We start from the raw sequence: 23,141 nt of genomic DNA, 5'->3' as shown, positions 1-23,141 counted from the left end.
CCCACAGGACCCATCACTGTCTTTACTGTCTTCCCTGGTTCCTTTACCCTGCTTCACCCCACAGGACCCATCACTGTCTTTACTGTCTTCCCTGGTTCCATTACCCTGCTTCACCCCACAGGACCCATCACTGTCTTTACTGTCTTCCCTGGTTCCTTTACCCTGCTTCACCCCACAGGACCCATCACTGTCTTTACTGTCTTCCCTGGTTCCATTACCCTGCTTCACCCCACAGACACACACACCACACTCACACACACACACACACACACACACACAACACACACAATCAATGTGTACACGGCGTCACACGTGATATAACCCCTTTGTGTCCTCTTTACAGTCAACATGTCCCTTGTTGTGTGTGTGTGTGTGTGTGTGTGTATATTCAGGCAGGTGCACAGACAGGGCTCTACCTGCAGAGCACATAACCCTTTGCCCTTCCAGTCTCCAAAGTGCCCTTTTGGGTGGTGGTAGAAATTCCACACAAATATTTTTTGTTGTATACATTTTTTGTTGCTGTTGTTCTGAACCCACTGCCTGCAAGTCATCGTGTTAACTGTAGCATATGCTAGGATTATTAAAGTGAATAAGAATAAAGCTTTTGAAACTAAGGGTTATTTATTTGTGTCATTTAATTTGACACATACATTTGGCATCTATTGCTTTTATGTAACTAAATAATCAAAGTCATAATTGCTTAACGAGCGGTTGCGTAAAAAACTATTTTTTTGATCACATGTCCCCCAAAAGGTCTGTGCACGGCCCTGGTTGTATTGACCTGTATTCTCCTGACCTCTCCTCCAGCCACCAGACACAGACAACATGCTGGGACCATCCCAAGATGGCCGAGCTCTACCAGTCTCTGGGTAAGAAGTCCACATACAGTGGACCAAGTAGGACCTATTTCAGATGCACTTGATTAGGTTTGCCCTGTATAGGGTTGCAAAATTCCATGAACTTTCAATAAATCCCGGTTGGATTTCCTGCTTATTCCCTTCTGATTCCGGGAATCCTCCAACCAGGATTTCGGGAAAACCAGGGAATTTATTGAAAGATTCCGGAATTTTGCAACCCTAGGTCTATACAATTGTATTTGTACTGTACCAAAAGTGTGAACTCCAAGATAAATCAAGTGCAGCTCAAGTAGCAGGCCAATATCTGATTATGGATGGAGATAGCACTGTTTTACAGTGTATTTCGTTTTAGTGACTGTCTCTCCATGTGTCTCTGCAGCCGACCTGAACAACGTGCGTTTCTCAGCCTACCGGACAGCCATGAAGCTGAGGCGCCTGCAGAAAGCTCTCTGTCGTAAGTCCAGGCCCCTCACCTAGTCACCACCCCAAACTACCTCTCCTCTACTCCATCACCCCTCCATCCCCCTCACAGAGACACTGTCCTACAGTACCTCCTCTACTCCATCACCCCTCCATCCCCCTCACAGAGACACTGTCCTACAGTACTTCCTCTACTCCAGCACCCCTCCATCCCCCTCACAGAGACACTGTCCTACAGTACCTCCTCTACTCAGCCCCCTCTATCCCCCTCACAGAGACACTGTCCTACAGTACCTCCTCTACTCCATCACCCCTCCATCCCCCTCACAGAGACACTGTCCTACAGTACCTCCTCTACTCCATCACCCCTCCATCCCCCCTCACAGAGACACTGTCCTACAGTACCTCCTCTACTCCATCACCCCTCCATCCCCCTCACAGAGACACTGTCCTACAGTACCTCCTCTACCCCATCACCCCTCCATCCCCCTCACAGAGACACTGTCCTACAGTACCTCCTCTACTCCAGCACCCCTCCATCCCCCTCACAGAGACACTGTCCTACAGTACCTCCTCTACTCCAGCACCCCTCCATCCCCCTCACAGAGACACTGTCCTACAGTACCTCCTCTACTCCATCACCCCTCCATCCCCCTCACAGAGACACTGTCCTACAGTACCTCCTCTACTCCAGCACCCCTCCATCCCCCTCACAGAGACACTGTCCTACAGTACCTCCTCTACTCCAGCACCCCTCCATCCCCCTCACAGAGACACTGTCCTACAGTACCTCCTCTACTCCAGCCCCCCTCCATCCCCCTCACAGAGACACTGTTCTACAGTACCTCCTCTACTACCACTCACCCTCTCCTTCTTTGTCCTCCCCTCACACTCTCCATCACTCACTCATTCATCATCCCTGTCTCTCTTTCCACCAAGCTCTATTACACATCAGTTACTCTGTTACACATCAGTTACTCTGTTACACATCAGTTACTCTGTTACACATCAGTTACTCTATTACACATCAGTTACTCTATTACACATCAGTTACTCTATTACACATCAGTTACTCTGTTACACATCAGTTACTCTGTTACACATCAGTTACTCTATTACACATCAGTTACTCTGTTACACATCAGTTACTCTGTTACACATCAGTTACTCTGTTACACATCAGTTACTCTGTTACACATCAGTTACTCCCGAGTGGCGCAGCGGTCTAAGGCACTGCATCTCAGTGCTTGAGGCGTCACTACAGACCCACTGGTTCGATTCCAGGCTGTATCACAACCGGCCGTGATTGGGAGTCCCATAGGGCGGCGCACAATTGGCCCAGCGTCGTCCAGGTTTGGCCGGTGTAGGCCGTCATTGTAAATAAGAATTTGTTCTTAACTGACTTGCCTAGTTAAATAAAGGTCAAATAAAAAAAATAAAAAAATAATAATACATCAGTTACTCTATTACACACCCTCTTACTCATCAAACTCTCTCTTTCTCTTACCCACACTCACCCTCTCCTCTCCTCTCCTCTCCTCTCCTCTCCTCTCCTCTCCTCTCCTCTCCTCTCCTCTCCTCTCCTCTCCTCTCCTCTCCCCCCCCTCCCTCCCTCTCCTCCTCTCCTCCCTCCCCCCTCTACTCTCCAGTGGACCTCCTGGGTATGCCTGCGGCGTGTGAGGTCTTTGAGCAGCATGGCCTGAAGCAGAATGAGCAGCTGATGGACATCATGCAGGTGATGACATGTCTGACCAGCCTCTATGAGAAACTGGACCAGCAGCATGGGAACCTGGTCAACGTCCCGCTGTGTGTCGACATGTGTCTCAACTGGCTGCTCAATGTTTACGACACGTACGTATAGTACACACAAAACACTAACGACACGTACCTAACGACATGTACCTAACGACAGGTACCTAACGACAGGTACCTAACGACACGTACCTAACGACAGGTACCTAACGACACGTACCTAACGACAGGTACCTAACGACAGGTACCTAACGACACGTACCTAACGACAGGTACCTAACGACACGTACCCTAACGACCGCGTACCCTAGCGACACGCATGCCTAACGACAGGTACCTAACGACACGTACTAGCGACCCACGTGCCTAGCGACCGCGTACCTAACGACAGGTACCTACCGACCGCATCCTAACGACGGTACCCTAACGACCGCGTACCTAACGACAGGTACCTAACGACACGTACCTAACGACACGTACCTAACGACGGGTACCCTAACGACACGTGCCTAACGACAGGTACCCTAACGACCACGTGCCTAACGACACGCGTGCCTAACGACGCGTACCTAACGACACGTACCCTACCGACAGGTACCTAACGACAGGTACCTAACGAGACGTACCTAACGAGACGTGACCTAACGACAGGTACCTAACGACAGGTACCTAACGACACGTACCTAACGACACGTACCTAACGACACGTCCCTAACGAGACGTACCTGCGACGCACTGCCAACGACACGCATGCCTAACGACATGTCCCTACCGAGACGTACCTAACGAGACGTACCTAACGACACGTCCCTAACGACACGTACCTAACGACACGTCCCTAACGACATGTACCTAACGACAGGCCCCCAATGACACGTCCCTAACGACACGTACCTAACGACACGTACCTAACGACAGGTACCTAACGACACGTACCTAACGACAGGTACCTAACGACACGTACCTAACGACATGTACCTAACGAGACGTACCTAACGAGACGTACCTAACGACATGTACCTACGCAGACGTACCTAACGAGACGTACCCTAACGACATGTACCTAACGACACATCCCTAACGAGATGTACCTAACGAGACATACCTAACGACACGTCCCTAACGAGACGTACCTAACGACAGGTACCTAACGAGACGTACCTAACGACATGTACGTAACGACACGTCCCTAACGAGACGTACCTAACGACACGTACCTAACGACACGTCCCTAACGACACGTACCTAACGACACGTACCTAACGACACGTCCCTAACGACATGTACCTAACGACAGGTCCCCAATGACACGTACCTAACGACACGTCCCTAACGACACATACCTAACGACACTCACTGATTGATGAGTATATGATTGATTGATATGATTGATTGACATCTGATTGATTGATATGATTGATTGGTTTCACAGAGGAAGAAGTGGAAAAATCAGAACTCTGTCCTTCAAAACTGGCATCATCTCACTCTGCAAAGCACACCTGGAGGACAAATACAGATGTAAGTAATGACTACTCTTTTTATTACCACACCTGGAGGACAAATACAGATGTAAGTAATGACTACTCTTTTTATTACCACACCTGGAGGACAAATACAGATGTAAGTAATGACTACTCTTTTTATTACCACACCTGGAGGACAAATACAGATGTAAGTAATGACTACTCTTTTATTACCACACCTGGAGGACAAATACAGATGTAAGTAATGACTACTCTTTTTATTACCACACCTGGAGGACAAATACAGATGTAAGTAATGACTACTCTTTTTATTACCACACCTGGAGGACAAATACAGATGTAAGTAATGACTACTCTTTTTATTACCACACCTGGAGGACAAATACAGATGTAAGTAATGACTACTCTTTTTATTACCACACCTGGAGGACAAATACAGATGTAAGTAATGACTACTCTTTTTATTACCACACCTGGAGGACAAATACAGATGTAAGTAATGACTACTCTTTTTATTACCACACCTGGAGGACAAATACAGATGTAAGTAATGACTACTCTTTTTATTACCACACCTGGAGGACAAATACAGATGTAAGTAATGACTACTCTTTTTATTACCACACCTGGAGGACAAATACAGATGTAAGTAATGACTACTCTTTTTATTACCACACCTGGAGGACAAATACAGATGTAAGTAATGACTACTCTTTTATTACCACACCTGGAGGACAAATACAGATGTAAGTAATGACTACTCTTTTATTACCACACCTGGAGGACAAATACAGATGTAAGTAATGACTACTCTTTTTATTACCACACCTGGAGGACAAATACAGATGTAAGTAATGACTACTCTTTTTATTACCACACCTGGAGGACAAATACAGATGTAAGTAATGACTACTCTTTTTATTACCACACCTGGAGGACAAATACAGATGTAAGTAATGACTACTCTTTTTATTACCACACCTGGAGGACAAATACAGATGTAAGTAATGACTACTCTTTTATTACCACACCTGGAGGACAAATACAGATGTAAGTAATGACTACTCTTTTTATTACCACACCTGGAGGACAAATACAGATGTAAGTAATGACTACTCTTTTTATTACCACACCTGGAGGACAAATACAGATGTAAGTAATGACTACTCTTTTTATTACCACACCTGGAGGACAAATACAGATGTAAGTAATGACTACTCTTTTTATTACCACACCTGGAGGACAAATACAGATGTAAGTAATGACTACTCTTTTTATTACCACACCTGGAGGACAAATGTGACTGACCGCCTCGATTCGGTCTGATGTAGCAAAATTTGAAATGGTGTTTTTTACATTGGGATAAAAGTAGAGACTCAGAGCTAGAAAATGGTATATCATACACTACAGTTGAAGAACAATGGGAAAGTAATTCTACTTTGAAAGTTGATGACTTGGTCCTCTGTAGCTCAGCTGGTAGAGCACGGCGCTTGTAACGCCAAGGTAGTGGGTTCGATCCCCGGGACCACCCATACACAAAAATGTATGCACGCATGACTGTAAGTCGCTTTGGATAAAAGCGTCTGCTAAATGGCATATTATATTATTATATTATTATAAACTTGTAACCCCACTTTTGAAAAAATGGCCCTTGAAAGTTTTGGTAAACCTACTGGAGAGCTCTTCTTTGTCTACACCCATTCTGCATCGTTCACACCCTCTTAAGCCTTAGCTTCACCCATCTCTTTAAGGATTCACGTGAGGCCATTTGCTAACCAGTGATTAGTGTAGTAAACAACCAAAGATTTCAAGACTAAAAGTAGTAAAAAGTCCAGATAAAAATACACTTTATCTAGTCCTTGGCCTATATCCTAATCTGACTTTGGTGAAGGTCATGTTGTTCTTCACATTACCGTCTCTTGTAAACACACAATATATCAAATTAAATAAAAAGTTGATTTGTCACATGCACAGGATACAGAAGGTGTGAACAGTACAGTGAAATGGTTACTTGCATAGTAGCAATATCAAAAACAGAAAGCGTCCAGATAAAAATATGTTATAAATATTTTATAATTATTAGATGATGCTTACCTGACACACTTGTCTAAATCGATGGGTCATGTGAAGGAAATGCTATAACCAACCCCCAGCCACATCTAGCTAAGTGGATGGGTCACTATTGTCTAGACATGTACACATGTTCATGAAATACAATAGATGGCCGTAATCACCCCCAGCCCTGGCTAACGTGATGGGTCATGCCATCATCTGGTGCTTTGTTTAGACATGTAGCTAGCTAGCTAAACAATGAACCGGCATAATCCCAACTCATACTACTACCAACCATTACAAACATAGCTGTAGTATGAATCTGCAGGTAGCTAAAGCTAACCAACCAGGTTCAATGTTAGCTAGCTAACATTAGGCTATAACTAAGGGATTTCTGATTTGAATAATATTACTACACAGATCATACATGTAACTTTAGCTAGCAAGCCAGCAAGCTAACGAACAGTACGCTTTAACTTGCAATGAAAACAACTTTCGGACAAAATTTGAAATGTACAATGCCTTGCAAAAGTATTCATCCCCCTTGGCGTTTTTCCTATTTTGTTCCATTACAACCTGTATTTTATTTTATTTCTTTTTTTCTATTTCATGTAATGGACATACATAAAATAGCCCAAATTGGTGAAGTGAAATGAAAAAAATAACTTGTTTTTAAAAATTCTAAAAAATATATAACGGAAAAGTGGTGCGTGCATATGTATTCACCCCCTTTGCTATGAAGCCCCTAAATAAGATCTGGTGCAACCAATTACCTTCAGAAGTCACATAATTAGTTAAATAAAGTCCACCTGTGTGCAATCTAAGTGTCACATGATCTGGCATATGATCTCAGCATTTATACACCTGTTCTGAAAGGCCCCAGAGTCTGCAACACCACTAAGCAAGGGGCACCACCAAGCAAGCGGCACCATGAAGACCAAGGAGCTCTCCAAACAGGTCAGGGACAAAGTTGTGGAGAAGTACAGATCAGGGTTGGGTTATAAAAAAATATCCGAAACTTTTAACATCCCACGGAGCACCATTAAATCCATTATTAAAAAATTGAAAGAATATGGCAACACAACAAACCTGCCAAGAGAAGGCCGCCCACCAAAACTCACGGACCAGGCAAGGAGGGCATTAATCAGAGCGGCAAAGATAACCCTGAAGGAGCTGCAAAGCTCCACAGCAGAGATTGGAGTATCTGACAATAGGACCACTTTAAGCTGTACACTCCACAGAGTTGGGCTTTACGGAAGAATGGCCAGAAAAAAGCCATTGCTTAAAGAAATATATAAGCAAACACGTTTGGTGTTCGCCAAAAGCCATGTGGGAGACTCCCCAAACATATGGAAGAAGTTACTCTGGTCAGATGGCCATCAAGGAAAACGCTATGTCACCCCGAGAACACCATCTCCACAGTGAAGCATGATGGTTGCAGCATCATGCTGTGGGGATGTTTTTCATCGGCAGGGACTGGGAAACTGGTCAGCATTTAAGGAATGATGGATGGCGCTAAATAATGGGAAATTCTTGAGGGAAACCTGTTTCAGTCTTCCAGAGATTTGAGACTGGGACGGAGGTTCACCTTGCAGAAGGACAATGACCCTAAGCATACTGCTAAAGCAACACTCGAGTGGTTTAAGGGGAAACATTTAAATGTCTTGGAATGGCCTAGTCAAAGCCCAGACTTCAATCCAATTGAGAATCTGTGGTATGACTTAAAGATTGTTGTACACCAGCGGAACCCATCCAACTTGAAGGAGCTGGAGCAGTTTTGTCTTGAAGAATGGGCAAAAATCCCAGTGGCTAGATGTGCCAAGATTATAGAGACATACCCCAAGGGACTTGCAGCTGTAATTGCTGCAAAAGGTGGCTCTACAAAGTATTGATTTTGAGGGGGTGAATAGTTATGTATGCTCAAGTTTTCTGTTTTTTTGTCTTATTTCTTGTTTGTTTCACAAGAAAAAATATTTTGCATCTTCAGTGGTAGGCATGTTGTGTAAATCAAATGCCCAAAAAATCAATTTTAATTCCAGGTTGTAAGGCAACAAAATAGGAAAAATGCAAAGGGGGGTGAATAATTTCACAAGTCACTGTATAATATCTGAAAATGTAGCTAGACTCTTACCCGTATACATGGATGAACGCTTCATGGCAGACTGGAACCATTTAACTCAGTTTTGTTTGTAGCTACATCTTGTTTGGCCAGCGTTGAGTCAAGTCACTCCTGTTCACACTGACCGTGGCGTGTGCAGAAAGTAGCAAATCACTTTTTCCAACTGATCTGTCGATATATTTCAGAAATGGTGCGGTAGAAAGGACTATCAACACATACTGAGCAGCTCACGTTATAAACAGAAGCATGCTACATGGCAGACCAATCCAAACTCATCTCCCGGCATGTCCAGCCCATCCATTATCTCAGTCAATCATGGCTAGCGGGAAGGTATTTTTCCGTGGCTAAACCAACTAGGCTCGTAATTTAACAATGTTATTTGTATTTACGGATGGAATACACGTTTGTTATTAAGGCACATGAAAGTTCACATCTTCCAGAAGGCATTTCTGCAAAAAAAATGCATTTTGATAAAAATAATTATGTTTACGTTCAAATGCCTCTCCTGTGAAGTAGTGACATGCGACATATGCCTAGTTTCCTGAAACGAGTCACAAATACAGATGGGGAAGTAATGACTGATCTTTATATTACCACACCTGGAGGACAAATACAGATGGAAGTAATGACTGATCTTTATATTACCACACCTGGAGGACAAATACAGATGGAAGTAGGGACTACTCTTTATGATATTATTAGCAGCAGATGTGGCAACACATAGTGTAAAAACCCATGGCCAGATTGTTGATTTGATGATAGATTTTCATGCATCAAGTAGGCATGACACATAAAACCCCTCCAAACAGCTGTGTGGGTGTGTGTTGTTGTTGGTATAGCTAGTGTATGGAGGCAGTATACCATGTGGTCTATTCTGTTAGTATGTTGTTATGGCCAGTGTATGGAGGCAGTATCCTATGTGGTCTATTCTGTTAGTATGTTGGTATGTATCTCTTGACTTGGGTATTTACCTCTCCAGTGCTCTCTGCCTCCCTCCCTCCCCCACCTCTATCAGTCCTGTTCCGCCAGGTAGCCAGTGCGACAGGGTTCTGTGACCAGCGGAGGCTGGGTCTTCTCCTCCATGATTCCATCCAGATCCCCCGTCAGCTGGGAGAGGTGGCCTCCTTCGGGGGCTCCAACATCGAGCCCAGCGTCCGCAGCTGCTTCCAGTTTGTATGTGGAGCTAGTAGCAATGGTCGTAGCTATGCACACACACACACACACACACACACACACACACACACACACAACGTACATATAACATACAGGCGTATAAACTACCTCACATTCTACACTACTGTGCTAAACACCTTCTGCAGATCACATGCATTTCATGAAAAACCACACTATGCAATGTGGGGAAATGTCTTATAAAGTGTCTCTTTAGGTAGAGATGTCCTGTGTGGTTAATCAGTAGGTCTATACATTGCACTCTGCTAGCTATGTTAGCCAAAGTACATCTGTTAGCCTGCTAGCTATGTTAGCCAAAGTACATCTGTTAGCCTGCTATCTATGTTAGCCAAAGTACATCTGTTAACCTGCTAGCTATGTTAGCCAAAGTACATCTGTTAGCCTGCTAGCTATGTTAGCCAAAGTACATCTGTTAGCCTGATATCTATGTTAGCCAAAGTACATATGTTAGCCTGCTAGCTATAGCCTAGTGAAACACCATATTGAATGTGTTAGCCAAAGTATATCTGTTAGCCTGCTATCTATGTTAGCCAAAGTACATCAGTTAGCCTGCTAGCTATGGTGAATCACCATACTGAATGTGTTAGCCAAAGTACATATGTTAGCCTGCTAGCTATAGTGAATCACCATACTGAATGTGTTAGCCACAGTACATCTGTTAGCCTAGCTATAGTGAATCACCATACTGAATGTGTTAGCCAAAGTACATCTGTTAGCCTGCTATCTATGTTAGCCAAAGTACATCTGTTAGCATGCTAGCTATAGTGAATCAACATACTGAATGTGTTAGCCAAAGTACATATGTTAGCCTGCTATCTATGTTAGCCAAAGTACATCAGTTAGCCTGCTAGCTATGGTGAATCACCATACTGAATGTGTTAGCCAAAGTACATATGTTAGCCTGCTAGCTATAGTGAATCACCATACTGAATGTGTTAGCCACAGTACATCTGTTAGCCTGCTAGCTATAGTGAATCACCATACTGAATGTGTTAGCCAAAGTACATATGTTAGCCTGCTATCTATGTTAGCCAAAGTACATCTGTTAGCCTGCTAGCTATAGTGAATCACCATACTGAATGTGTTAGCCAAAGTACACCTGTTAGCCTGCTAGCTATAGTGAATCACCATACTGCATGTGTTAGCCACAGTACATCTGTTAGCCTGCTATCTATGTTAGCAAAAGTACATATGTTAGCCTGCTAGCTATAGTGAATCACCATACTGAATATGTTAGCCAAAGTACATATGTTAGCCTGCTATCTATGTTAGCCAAAGTACATCAGTTAGCCTGCTAGCTATAGTGAATCACCATACTGAATGTGTTAGCCAAAGTACATCTGTTAACCTGCTAGCTATAGTGAATCACCATACATAATGTGTTAGCCAAAGTACATATGTTAGCCTGCTAACTATGTTAGCCAAAGTACATATGTTAGCCTGCTAGCTATAGTGAATCACCATACTGAATGTGTTAGCCAAAGTACATCTGTTAACCTGCTAGCTATAGTGAATCACCGTACTGAATGTGTTAGCCAAAGTACATATGTTAGCCTGCTATCTATGTTAGCCAAAGTACATCAGTTAGCCTGCTAGCTATAGTGAATCACCATACTGAATGTGTTAGCCACAGTACATCTATTACCCTATGGTCATCTGTAATCTATGGTCCATCTGTCAGCCAGTGGAAATCACTTCTCTACAGTTGTCACTGCATCTGTTTCCAGCAGTAAATATGGCCATGGAAAATATGTAGAGTGTAATGGAAAACCCCTGCCTTACAATCCAGGAGAAAACAGTAGCAGGACAGTTTGTAGTTCTGTATTATTTTATACTGGTAAAACGGCTTGTTTGCCCCAGAGCAATACAGCCATACACTTTATACATACCTTATACATATATAGACTGGAAATACCACTGGTTTGTCCTATTAATCAATCCTTCCCTCTTGCTGACCGTAGCTCTTCCATAATTGGTTGTATGTGTGTTAAAATATTTTCAACAGGCCAATAACAAGCCAGAGCTGGAGGCTGCTATGTTCCTGATTGGTTATGTATTCTGCTTCCTGTCTAACAGGCCAATAACAAGCCGGAGCTGGAGGCTGCTATGTTCCTGGACTGGATGCGTCTGGAGCCTCAGTCGATGGTGTGGCTGCCTGTCTTACATCGTGTGGCAGCTGCTGAGACAGCCAAACACCAGGCCAAGTGTAACATCTGCAAAGAGTGTCCTATCATCGGCTTCAGGTAGACAGACAGAGACAGACAGACAGACAGACAGACAGAGGCTCTCTCCCTTTCTTTCTCTCTTGCTCCTTTTCAGTAGCCCTCTCTGTCTCCCAGGGCAAGTCTCAAATCACACCCTATTCCCCATATATAGTGCACTACCTTTGACCATTGTCTACGTAGGGCGGCCACATAGGACTCTGGTCAAAAGTAGTGCACTATATAGGGTGTAGGGTGTCATTTGAGACGTAGCCTCAGACTTCTCAAGCCCCTTCATGCAACCCTAACGTTTCCAAAGTCACAATAACAGTAACCCTTAGCTGACCCCAGGAACACAACTCCCTGACCTCAACCTTGAACTTCACCTGACCTCTCTCCTCCCCCAGTCTCCCCTCTGTCTCTGTGTAACCTCTGTCCCTGTCTCCCTGTCTTCCTCAGGTACCGAAGCTTAAAGCACTTTAACTATGACATCTGCCAAAGCTGCTTCTTCTCTGGCCGTGTGGCAAAGGGACACAAGATGCAGTACCCCATGGTGGAGTACTGTACGCCGGTATGCATACACAGGGTGTGTGTGTGGGGGTACATGCATGCGTGTGTGTGTGTGTGTGGTGGTGTATTTATAACATAGGGCAAATAAATCTGTGTATTTACTGGGCCCATGAACCTGTAAAGATGAGGTCAGTCTGTCTCTTTCCTGCCAGTGTAAAGTGGTTGGAAGACAGTTAACACTCCTTTACCACAGTCACATGAACTGGAATCAACACGTATGTTTCCATTCGCCAGTGCTGCTGCTGAAAGTAGGCCGTGTTTGTCAGAGTGTGTATGTGGGCGTGTATGTGTGTGTCAATGTGTGTGTGTGTCTTGTGTGTGTGTGTGTCAATGTGTGTGTGTCTGTGTCTATGTGTGTGTCTGTGTGTGTGCGTGTGTCAATGTGTGTGTGTCTATGGGTGTTTGTGTTTATAGCTGTGTTTGCCAATGTGTGTGTTTCTGTGTGTGTGTTTGGGTGTCTATGTGTGTTTGGGTGTGTCACTGTGTGTGGTGTGGATCTGTAGACTGGGGCTGTGAACAAGGGGGTCTTTGTTCTGTCTCTGTGTGTTTCAGACTACGTCAGGAGAGGATGTGAGGGACTTTGCCAAGGTACTGAAAAACAAATTCAGGACCAAACGATACTTCGCTAAGCACCCTCGCATGGGCTACCTCCCTGTACAGACCATCTTGGAGGGAGACAACCTGGAGACGTGAGTCCTCACACACACACACACACACACACACACACACACACACACACACACACACACACACACACACACACAGGCATGCACACACACAACCAGGTGATATAATCAGCCCTCAGGTCCCATATCTAAACATCTCATCTAGTCCCAACAAGTCTATCAACAGCTGGCCTAAGGGACAGGAGAGGGGCTGGTTTAGGTCTAACAGCTGGCCTAAGGGACAGGAGAGGGGCTGGTTTAGGTCTAACAGCTGGCCTAAGGGACAGGAGAGGGGCTGGTTTAGGTCTAACAGCTGGCCTAAGGGACAGGAGAGGGGCTGGTTTAGGTCTAACAGCTGGCCTAAGGGACAGGAGAGGGGCTGGTTTAGGTCTAACAGCTGGCCTAAGGGGCAGGAGAGGGGCTGGTTTAGGTCTAACAGCTGGCCTAAGTGACAGGAGAGGGGCTGGTTTAGGTCTAACAGCTGGCCTAAGGGACAGGAGAGGGGCTGGTTTAGGCCTAACAGCTGGCCTAAGGGACAGGAGAGGGGCTGGTTTAGGTCTAACAGCTGGCCTAAGGGACAGGAGAGGGGCTGGTTTAGGCCTAACAGCTGGCCTAAGGGACAGGAGAGGGGCTGGTTTAGGTCTAACAGCTGGCCTAAGGGGCAGGAGAGGGGCTGGTTTAGGCCTAACAGCTGGCCTAAGGGGCAGGAGAGGGGCTGGTTTAGGTCTAACAGCTGGCCTAAGGGGCAGGAGAGGGGCTGGTTTAGGCCTAACAGCTGGCCTAAGGGACAGGAGAGGGGCTGGTTTAGGCCTAACAGCTGGCCTAAGGGACAGGAGAGGGGCTGGTTTAGGCCTAACAGCTGGCCTAAGGGACAGGAGAGGGGCTGGTTTAGGCCTAACAGCTGGCCTAGGGGATCTAGTCCCTTTCCCTGACTGCTAGACCACACACACACATTCACTGACACACACACACATAGACACATGCATGCACACTCAAATGCACACTTAGCTCACACTGGCTGGTTGAAGAATCAGTTGAGACAGAAAATGGAGAGAGATTCTCAGCCTGCCAAGCTAGCAGCCATGCACATTAATGCATTCACTGTCACCTTGTCAGGATGCTGTGTGTCTCTGTGTGTGTGTGTGAGTGTGTGTGCCTGTGTGTCTGTGTGCCTGTGTGTGTGTGTTTATGTCTACTTGTCCTTGGCCTTGATTTTTCACTGGGTGATTTCTTTAGTTTTTCTTGCTCTGGTAAATTTAGAGAGGTTTGTTTGATGTCAACGCACGCTCGATGTCAGCGCACGCTCGTATGTGTGTGTGTGTGTGTGTGTGTGTGTGTGTGTGCGGGTGTGTGTGTGTGGGTGTGCGCGTGATGCAGAGACATGCATGAATAAAGATGTATCGGTTGGAAGACCAAACAGTGAGTAGATCTGTCAGACAGTCTATTCCTTTTGATGCCATTATGCCTCTGATTCATTGGGACGTACCGTATAGAACCCCTACTCCATTATGCCTCTGATTCATTGGGATCTACCGTATAGAACCCCTACTCCATTATGCCTCTGATTCATTGGGATCTACCGTATAGAATCCCTACTCCATTATGCCTCTGATTCATTGGGATCTACCGTATAGAATCCCTACTCCATTATGCCTCTGATTCATTGGGATCTACCGTATAGAATCCCTACTCCATTATGCCTCTGATTCATTGGGACGTACCATATAGAACCCCTACTCCATTATGCCTCTGATCCATTGGGATCTACCGTATAGAATCCCTACTCCATTATGCCTCTGATTCATTGGGACGTACCATATAGAACCCCTACTCCATTATGCCTCTGATCCATTGGGATCTACCGTATAGAATCCCTACTCCATTATGCCTCTGATTCATTGGGACGTACCATATAGAACCCCTACTCCATTATGCCTCTGATCCATTGGGATCTACCGTATAGAATCCCTACTCCATTATGCCTCTGATTCATTGGGATCTACCGTATAGAATCCCTACTCCATTATGCCTCTGATTCATTGGGATCTACCGTATAGAATCCCTACTCCATTATGCCTCTGATCCATTGGGATCTACCGTATAGAATCCCTACTCCATTATGCCTCTGATCCATTGGGATCTACCGTATAGAATCCCTACTCCATTATGCCTCTGATCCATTGGGATCTACCGTATAGAATCCCTACTCCATTATGCCTCTGATTCATTGGGACGTACCATATAGAACCCCTACTCCATTATGCCTCTGATTCATTGGGATCTACCGTATAGAATCCCTACTCCATTATGCCTCTGATTCATTGGGATCTACCGTATAGAATCCCTACTCCATTATGCCTCTGATTCATTGGGATCTACCGTATAGAATCCCTACTCCATTATGCCTCTGATTCATTGGGATCTACCGTATAGAATCCCTACTCCATTATGCCTCTGATCCATTGGGATCTACCGTATAGAATCCCTACTCCATTATGCCTCTGATCCATTGGGATCTACCGTATAGAATCCCTACTCCATTATGCCTCTGATTCATTGGGATCTACCGTATAGAATCCCTACTCCATTATGCCTCTGATCCATTGGGATCTACCGTATAGAATCCCTACTCCATTATGCCTCTGATCCATTGGGATCTACCGTATAGAATCCCTACTCCATTATGCCTCTGATTCATTGGGATCTACCGTATAGAACCCCTACTCCATTATGTTAAATAAAGGTTAAATAAATAAAAAACAAAACAAAAACATGCCTCTGATTCATTAGGATGTACCATATAGAATCCCTATTCCACAGAGACACGTTCACATACACACACAGAGACACGTTGAAATACACACATAGAGACACATTCACATACACACACAGAGACACGTTCACATACACACAGAGACACGTTCACATACACACAGAGACACATTCACATACACACATAGAGACACGTTCACATACACACACAGAGACACATTCACATACAGACACAGAGACACGTTGAAATACACACAGAGACACGTTCACATACACACAGAGACACATTCACATGCACACATAGAGACACGTTCACATACAGAGACACGTTCACATGCACACATAGAGACACGTTCACACACAGAGACACGTTCACATACACACACAGAGACACGTTCACATACACACACAGAGACACGTTCACATACACACACAGAGACACGTTCACATACACACACAGAGACACGTTCACATACACACACAGACATAACAAATTCAACCTGCTCTTATAAAACAACCCTGGTAATCTGTGTTTGTATGAGAGTGGAGTATGAGGACTTGTGTGTGTTTGTTCTGATGTGTGTTAAGGTGAGGCCCTGCTTCTCATGTCTCATCATGCTTCTGAAGTGTCCTCTGTTCTCATCTCACCTCTCCTATCTTCCAGTCCTGTTACACTGATCAACCTCTGTTCTCATCTCACCTCTCCTATCTTCCAGTCCTGTTACACTGATCAACCTCTGTTCGTATCTCACCTCTCCTATCTTCCAGTCCTGTTACACTGATCAACCTCTGTTCTCACCTCTCCTATCTTCCAGTCCTGTTACACTGATCAACCTCTGTTCTCATCTCACCTCTCCTATCTTCCAGTCCTGTTACACTGATCAACCTCTGTTCTCATCTCACCTCTCCTATCTTCCAGTCCTGTTACACTGATCAACTTATTTTCTCTGTTCTCATCTCACCTCTCCTATCTTCCAGTCCTGTTACACTGATCAACTTCTGGCCCGTAGATCATGCGTGAGTACCCCGCTCAGTGTCACACACCAATACAGTACATACACACACGCATACACACACGCATACATACACATACATACATAAACACTCATACAGTAGCTTGCGAAAGTATTCACCCCCCTTGGCATTTTTCCTATTTTGTTGCCTTACAACCTGGAATTAAAATTGATTTTTGGGGGGTTTGTATCATTTGATTTACACAACATGCCTACCACTTTGAAGATGCAAAATATTTTTTATTGTGAAACAAACAAGAAATAAGACAAAAAACAGAAAACTTGAGTGTGCATAACTATTCTCCCCCCCCAAAGTCAATACTTTGTAGAGCCACCTTTTGCAGCAATTACAGCTGCAAGTCTCTATAAGCTTGGCACATCTAGCCACTGGGATTTTTGCCAATTCTTCAAGGCAAAACTGCTCCAGCTCCTTCAAGTTGGATGGGTTCCGCTGGTGTACAGCAATCTTTAAGTCATACCACAGATTCTCAATTGGATTGAGGTCTGGGCTTTGACTAGGCCATTCCAAGACATTTAAATGTTTCCCCTTAAACCACTCAAGTGTTGCTTTAGCAGTATACTCAGGGTCATTGTCCTGCTGGAAGGTGAACCTCCGTCCCAGTCTCAAATCTCTGGAAGACTGAAACAGGTTTCCCTCAAGAATATCCCTGTATTTAGCGCCATCCATCATTCCTTCAATTCTGACAAATTCCCCAGTCCCTGCCAATGAAAAACATCCCCACAGCATGATGCTGCCACCACCATACTTCACTGTGGGGATGGTGTTCTCGGGGTGATGATAGTTGTTGGGTTTGCGCCAGACATAGCGTTTTCCTTGATGGCCAAAAAGCTCAATTTTTGTCTCATCTGAGCAGAGTACCTTCTTCCATATGTTTGGGGAGTCTCCCACATGCCTTTTGGCGAACACCAAACATGTTTGCTTATTTCTTTCTTTAAGCAATGCTTTTTTCTGGCCACTCTTCCAAAAAGCCCAGCTCTGTGGAGTGTACGGCTTAAAGTGGTCCTATGGACAGATACTCCAATCTCCGCTGTGGAGCTTTGCAGCTCCTTCAGGGTTATCTTTGGTCTCTTTGTTGCCTCTCTGATGAATGCCCTCCTTGCCTAGTCTGTGAGTTTTGGTGGGCGGCCCTCTCTTGGCAGGTTTGTTGTGGTGCCATATTCTTTCAATTTTTTATAATGGATTTAATAGTGCTCCGTGGGATGTTCAAAGATCTGTACTTCTCCACAACTTTGTCCCTGGTTGGAGAGCTCCTTGGTCTTCATGGTGCCGCTTGCTTGGTGGTGCCGTTTGCTTAATGGTGTTGCAGACTCTTGGGCCTTTCAGAACAGGTGTATATATACTGAGATCATGTGACAGATCATGTGACACTTAGATTGCACACAGGTGGACTTTATTTAACTAATTATGTGACTTCTGAAGGTAATTGGTTGCACCAGATCTTATTTAGGGGCTTCATAGCAAAGGGGGTGAATACATATGCAAGCACCACTTTTCCATTATTTATTTTGTTGAATTTTTTGAAACAAGTACATTTTTTCATTTCACTTCACCAATTTGGACTATTTTGTGTATGTCCAATCAATTTAAATTACAGGTTGTAATGCAACAAAATAGGAAAAACGGCAAGGGGGATGAATACTTTTGCAAGGCACTGTATACATACACGCTCACACACACACTCACTCTCTCAACACACACATACACACACTCATTACTGTCTGTTAGTTACGGCTATTTTATGTGGCTGTCAGTGTTCATGTACTCTGTGTGCTGCAGCCATTAAACCAGCACAACACACCTCTCTTCCACATTTGATCTGTCATACAAAGTGCCGTAGTCTGTATCATGTTATAACTCATCCTGTCACTGTACTGTAGTCTATATCATGTTATAACTCATCCTGTCACTGTACTGTAGTCTATATCATGTTATCTCATCCTGTCACTGTACTGTAGGCTATATCATGTTATAACTCATCCTGTCACTGTGCTATCGGTGCCAGGGGCTATATAGAGCTCTGTGGTTCATATTTGACATGTGACACTGTCAAATCTAGTAGAAATGTTGAAGCGTGTGTTGTGTGGATCATAACAACTGACATTTTTTGGTTTTACTCTCTCTCTCTCTCTCTCTCTCTCTCTCTCTCTCTCTCTCTCTCTCTCTCTCTCTCCTCTCTCTCCTCTCTCCCTCTCTCCTCTCTCTCCTCTCTCTCTCTCTCTCTCTCTCTCTCTCTCTCTCTCTCTCTCTCTCCCTCCCTCCCTCCCTCCCTCCCTCCCTCCCGTCTGTAGGCCTGCGTCCTCCCCCCAGCTCTCCCATGACGACACCCATTCACGCATCGAGCATTACGCCAGCCGGTAAGATAAAGACACAACACTCACATGTATTTACGTAGTTAGACTCCAGTCTCTCACCTACTGATTGACTGTAGAGTTACTGTGTCTGAGAGTATAGACTCACTCACTTAATGTTGAACTTTAGACCTAGTTACAACCAGATACAAACAGGCATTCTCGCGCAATGCTGAATCCACCTTCAGTAAAGGTTTTTCTCCCCTTGTTTACTAAACTCTAGTGAATCTTTACCCTGTAACCGTTTGCCTGAGGCTTGCACCAAGGTATTCACCCCAGAGTCCAGAGTCTGCCATTGAATTGTCCTGGAACAATAGAGATGGTATTCACCCCAGAGTCCAGAGTCTGCCATTGAATTGCCCAGGAACAATAGAGATGGTATTCACCCCAGAGTCCAGGGTCTGCCACTGAATTGCCCAGGAACAATAGAGATGGTATTCACCCCAGAGTCCAGGGTCTGCCACTGAATTGTCCTGGAACAATAGAGATGGTATTCACCCCAGAGTCCAGGGTCTGCCACTGAATTGCCCAGGAACAATAGAGATGGTATTCACCCCAGAGTCCAGGGTCTGCCACTGAATTGCCCAGGAACAATAGAGATTTCAACAATGCTGCTCCTTCTGTACTAATGGTAGTGAAATGAGTGGAATGTGACTACTGAAATGAATGTGTCTCCCCCCACAGGTTAGCTGAAATGGAGAACCGTAATGGATCTTATCTGAATGACAGTATCTCACCCAATGAGAGCATGTGAGCCCACCCCTTCCTCTTTAAATCCTGTCGTTGTTTGGCTTGCTTTGTGAATTGGCTCAGTTGGTTACGTATGAAGCTGTGTTGTCTCTGTGAGGTGGGTTATGTCTAGAGCAGTCATGGCTAACGCTTGGAGAGACCCCTACGGATGGTTTTTAAAGGTTCAACTAACTCTCAACAAACTGTTCATCTAGCTAGCCACTAAACCGAGCACGCTGAATATCAACACAGCTGCAGTTTGAGCATCTATAGACCATCTGTAGGGATCAATCCAAATAAAGTGTTGCCCTGTCAGGCTTTATCAGTGAACTATAGAGAATCATCTGTGGATGTTCTTCTAACATTGGCTGCTTCCTCCAATCCCTGTCTGTGCACACAAAAGCTCTCTTAACATATATTTGATAAGTCCTTTCTCAGAGCGCAGAACAAGCGTTAGAGGCTTAAGGACTGAGAAGTGGGATACCTGCTATTATTACAACTATTCACTGAGAGAGAGACAGAGAGACAGAGAGAGAGAGCCCAGCACATGCTGGATATGTTGAATTGAAACTATTCCATTACTGTCTCCATTTTCGCTAGCCATCTACAGTACAGCCAGAATTATATCAGAACTTTAACCCTACCCCCAAGCCAAAAGGTCTACATCTCAAAGGATAGGTTTTTGTCAGAGGGGATAATTGAACTTACATGGAATTGAATCAAATATAATTGAAAAATGAACAACAATCTGTGGTAAATGTGTCCATTTATCTACATCTTATAGCTGGTTTGCTCCCCTCTGTCTCTCTCTCTCCCTCCCTCTGTCTCTCTCTCCTTCCCTCTGTCTCTCTCTCCCTCCCTCTCTCTCTCTCTCCTTCCCTCTGTCTCTCTCTCTCTCTCCCTCCCTCTGTCACTCTCTCCTTCCCTCTGTCTCTCTCTCCCTCCCTCTGTCTCTCTCTCCTTCCCTCTGTCTCTCTCTCTCTCTCCCTCCCTCTGTCTCTCTCTCCTTCCCTCTGTCTCTCTCTCTCTCTCCCTCCCTCTGTCACTCTCTCCTTCCCTCTGTCTCTCTCTCCCTCCCTCTGTCTCTTTCTCCTTCCCTCTGTCTCTCTCTCTCTCTCTCCCTCTGTCTCTCTCTCCCTCCCTCTCTCTCTCTCTCTCCCTCCCTCTGTCTCTCTCTCCCTCCCTCTGTCTCTCTCTCCCTCCCTCTGTCTCTCCCTCCCTCTCGCTCTCTTTGTTGCACTGATAATGAATGTTGTTAGTTGACTGGCTGGCCGTTGTGAGGCTGTTAGGTGTGACTGCCAGCTAATAGCAACCTTTCTCTGTGTGTATGTCCCCCCCCTCCCACTCCCTCTCTCCATCCTTCTATCACTGTAGTGATGATGAACACCTGTTGATCCAACACTACTGTCAGAGTCTGAACCAGGGTTCTCCCCTCAGCCATCCACGCAGCCCCGCCCAGATCCTCATCTCCATGGAGAGTGAAGAGAAGGGTGACCTGGAGAGGGTGCTCAACGACCTGGAGTCAGACAACAGGTGAGGGGAACAGTGTGACACATTCATACCAACTGATCCCAAGACAGACAAACTGATATAGACAAGCTTCACTATCGAACGTTCATGTTGGATCCAGACCGACTCTACAATTGTGTCAGACAGTCGGTTTACGGTTGTCTTGTGGGTTGATAGGTCGTCATTAGTTACCACAGCCACAAAGTCATAAACCCTGCCTATTTAAAAAATGTGTCTTCTTAAAATCTGATTTTAAACCTAACCTCAACCCTAACCTTAACCCCACTGCTAACCTTATGCCTAATCCTAACCTTAAATTAAGACAAAAAAGCAACTTTTTGTTATCATGAATTTTTACGAATAAGCCAATCTGGACATTGTGGCTGTGGTAACTAGTGGAAACTGGGTTGATAGTGGGGGTTTTCTTTGCCCTTTGGGTCTAGGCCGGGTTACTGTAAAGCACTTTGTGCCGGATGTTGTTGTAAAGAGGGCTATATAAAAACCATTTGATTGATTGATGGATGAATTGACTAGACTGAGCGGAGTTAGCCTGGGTACCAGTCTGTTAGAGTTATTATTCAACTCCTTGGCATATCACGGAGTACAAGGACTGGAACGTTAGGAAACTGGTTCTGGATTTCAGGCTAGAGCTGAGTCCCATTGTGTACATTTACATGTTAGTCATTTAGCAGACACTCTTAGCCAGAGAGACTACAGGAACAATTAGGGTCAAGTGCCTTGCTCAAGGGCACAGACAGATATTTCACCTAGTCGGCTCGGGGATTTGAACCAGTGACCTTTCGGTTACTGACCCAGCGCTCTTAACCGCTGTCCGCTCCCTCTCAGGAAGCTACAGGCGGAGTATGACAAGTTGAAGAAGGCCCACGACCACAAGGGTCTGTCCCCGCTCCCCTCACCCCCGGAGATGCTGCCCGCTTCGCCCCAGAGCCCACGGGACGCCGAGCTGATCGCTGAGGCCAAACTGCTGAGACAGCACAAAGGACGGCTGGAGGCCCGCATGCAGATCCTGGAGGACCATAACAAACAACTGGAGTCACAGCTACACCGGCTCAGACAACTACTGGAACAGGTACTAAAACACACACACACTGTACACACACACGCACACAAGCGTACGCACAGACACACACACACACAGTATACAGAAAGCACACACACACACCAGATCACACCAGACACACTCAGATTCCAAAACCAGTGAAAATGACTGTCTATCTGTCCGTCTGTCCGTCTGTCCGTCTGTCCATCTATCTATCTATCTATCTATCTATCTATCTATCTATCTATCTATCTATCTATCTATCTATCTATCTATCTATCTATCTATCTATCTATCTATCTATCTATCTATCTATCTACACAACCAAAAGTATGTGGACACCTGCTCGTCCAACATCTCATTCCAAAATCATGGGC

The 23,141-nt window shown here is 45.0% G+C and overlaps 1 protein-coding gene across 9 annotated transcripts in view; it reads left to right on the top strand.

The window, feature by feature from the left end:
* Positions 1-23,141, top strand: part of dmd (dystrophin) — a 278,483-nt gene that overhangs the window by 245,636 nt on the left and 9,706 nt on the right. For 7 of the 9 annotated variants that reach the window (XM_045209630.1, XM_045209633.1, XM_045209631.1 and 4 more), the window contains 13 exons: positions 808-869; positions 1,237-1,311; positions 2,927-3,128; positions 4,462-4,547; positions 9,700-9,857; positions 11,952-12,118; positions 12,536-12,647; positions 13,199-13,335; positions 17,062-17,100; positions 19,407-19,472; positions 20,151-20,216; positions 21,570-21,728; positions 22,551-22,794. In XM_045209630.1, coding sequence (XP_045065565.1) covers positions 808-869; positions 1,237-1,311; positions 2,927-3,128; positions 4,462-4,547; positions 9,700-9,857; positions 11,952-12,118; positions 12,536-12,647; positions 13,199-13,335; positions 17,062-17,100; positions 19,407-19,472; positions 20,151-20,216; positions 21,570-21,728; positions 22,551-22,794 — 1,573 coding nt within the window. Of the gene's footprint in view, positions 1-807; positions 870-1,236; positions 1,312-2,926; positions 3,129-4,461; positions 4,548-9,699; positions 9,858-11,951; positions 12,119-12,535; positions 12,648-13,198; positions 13,340-16,747; positions 16,888-17,061; positions 17,101-19,406; positions 19,473-20,150; positions 20,217-21,569; positions 21,729-22,550; positions 22,795-23,141 lie in introns of those variants that run through there. The other 2 variants (XM_045209634.1, XM_045209636.1) reach the window with 2 other exon arrangements.

Source organism: Coregonus clupeaformis, chromosome 30 (assembly GCF_020615455.1).
Source record: "Coregonus clupeaformis isolate EN_2021a chromosome 30, ASM2061545v1, whole genome shotgun sequence".
Lineage (NCBI taxonomy): Eukaryota > Metazoa > Chordata > Actinopteri > Salmoniformes > Salmonidae > Coregonus > Coregonus clupeaformis.
This window is presented reverse-complemented; position numbering and strand designations above follow the sequence as displayed.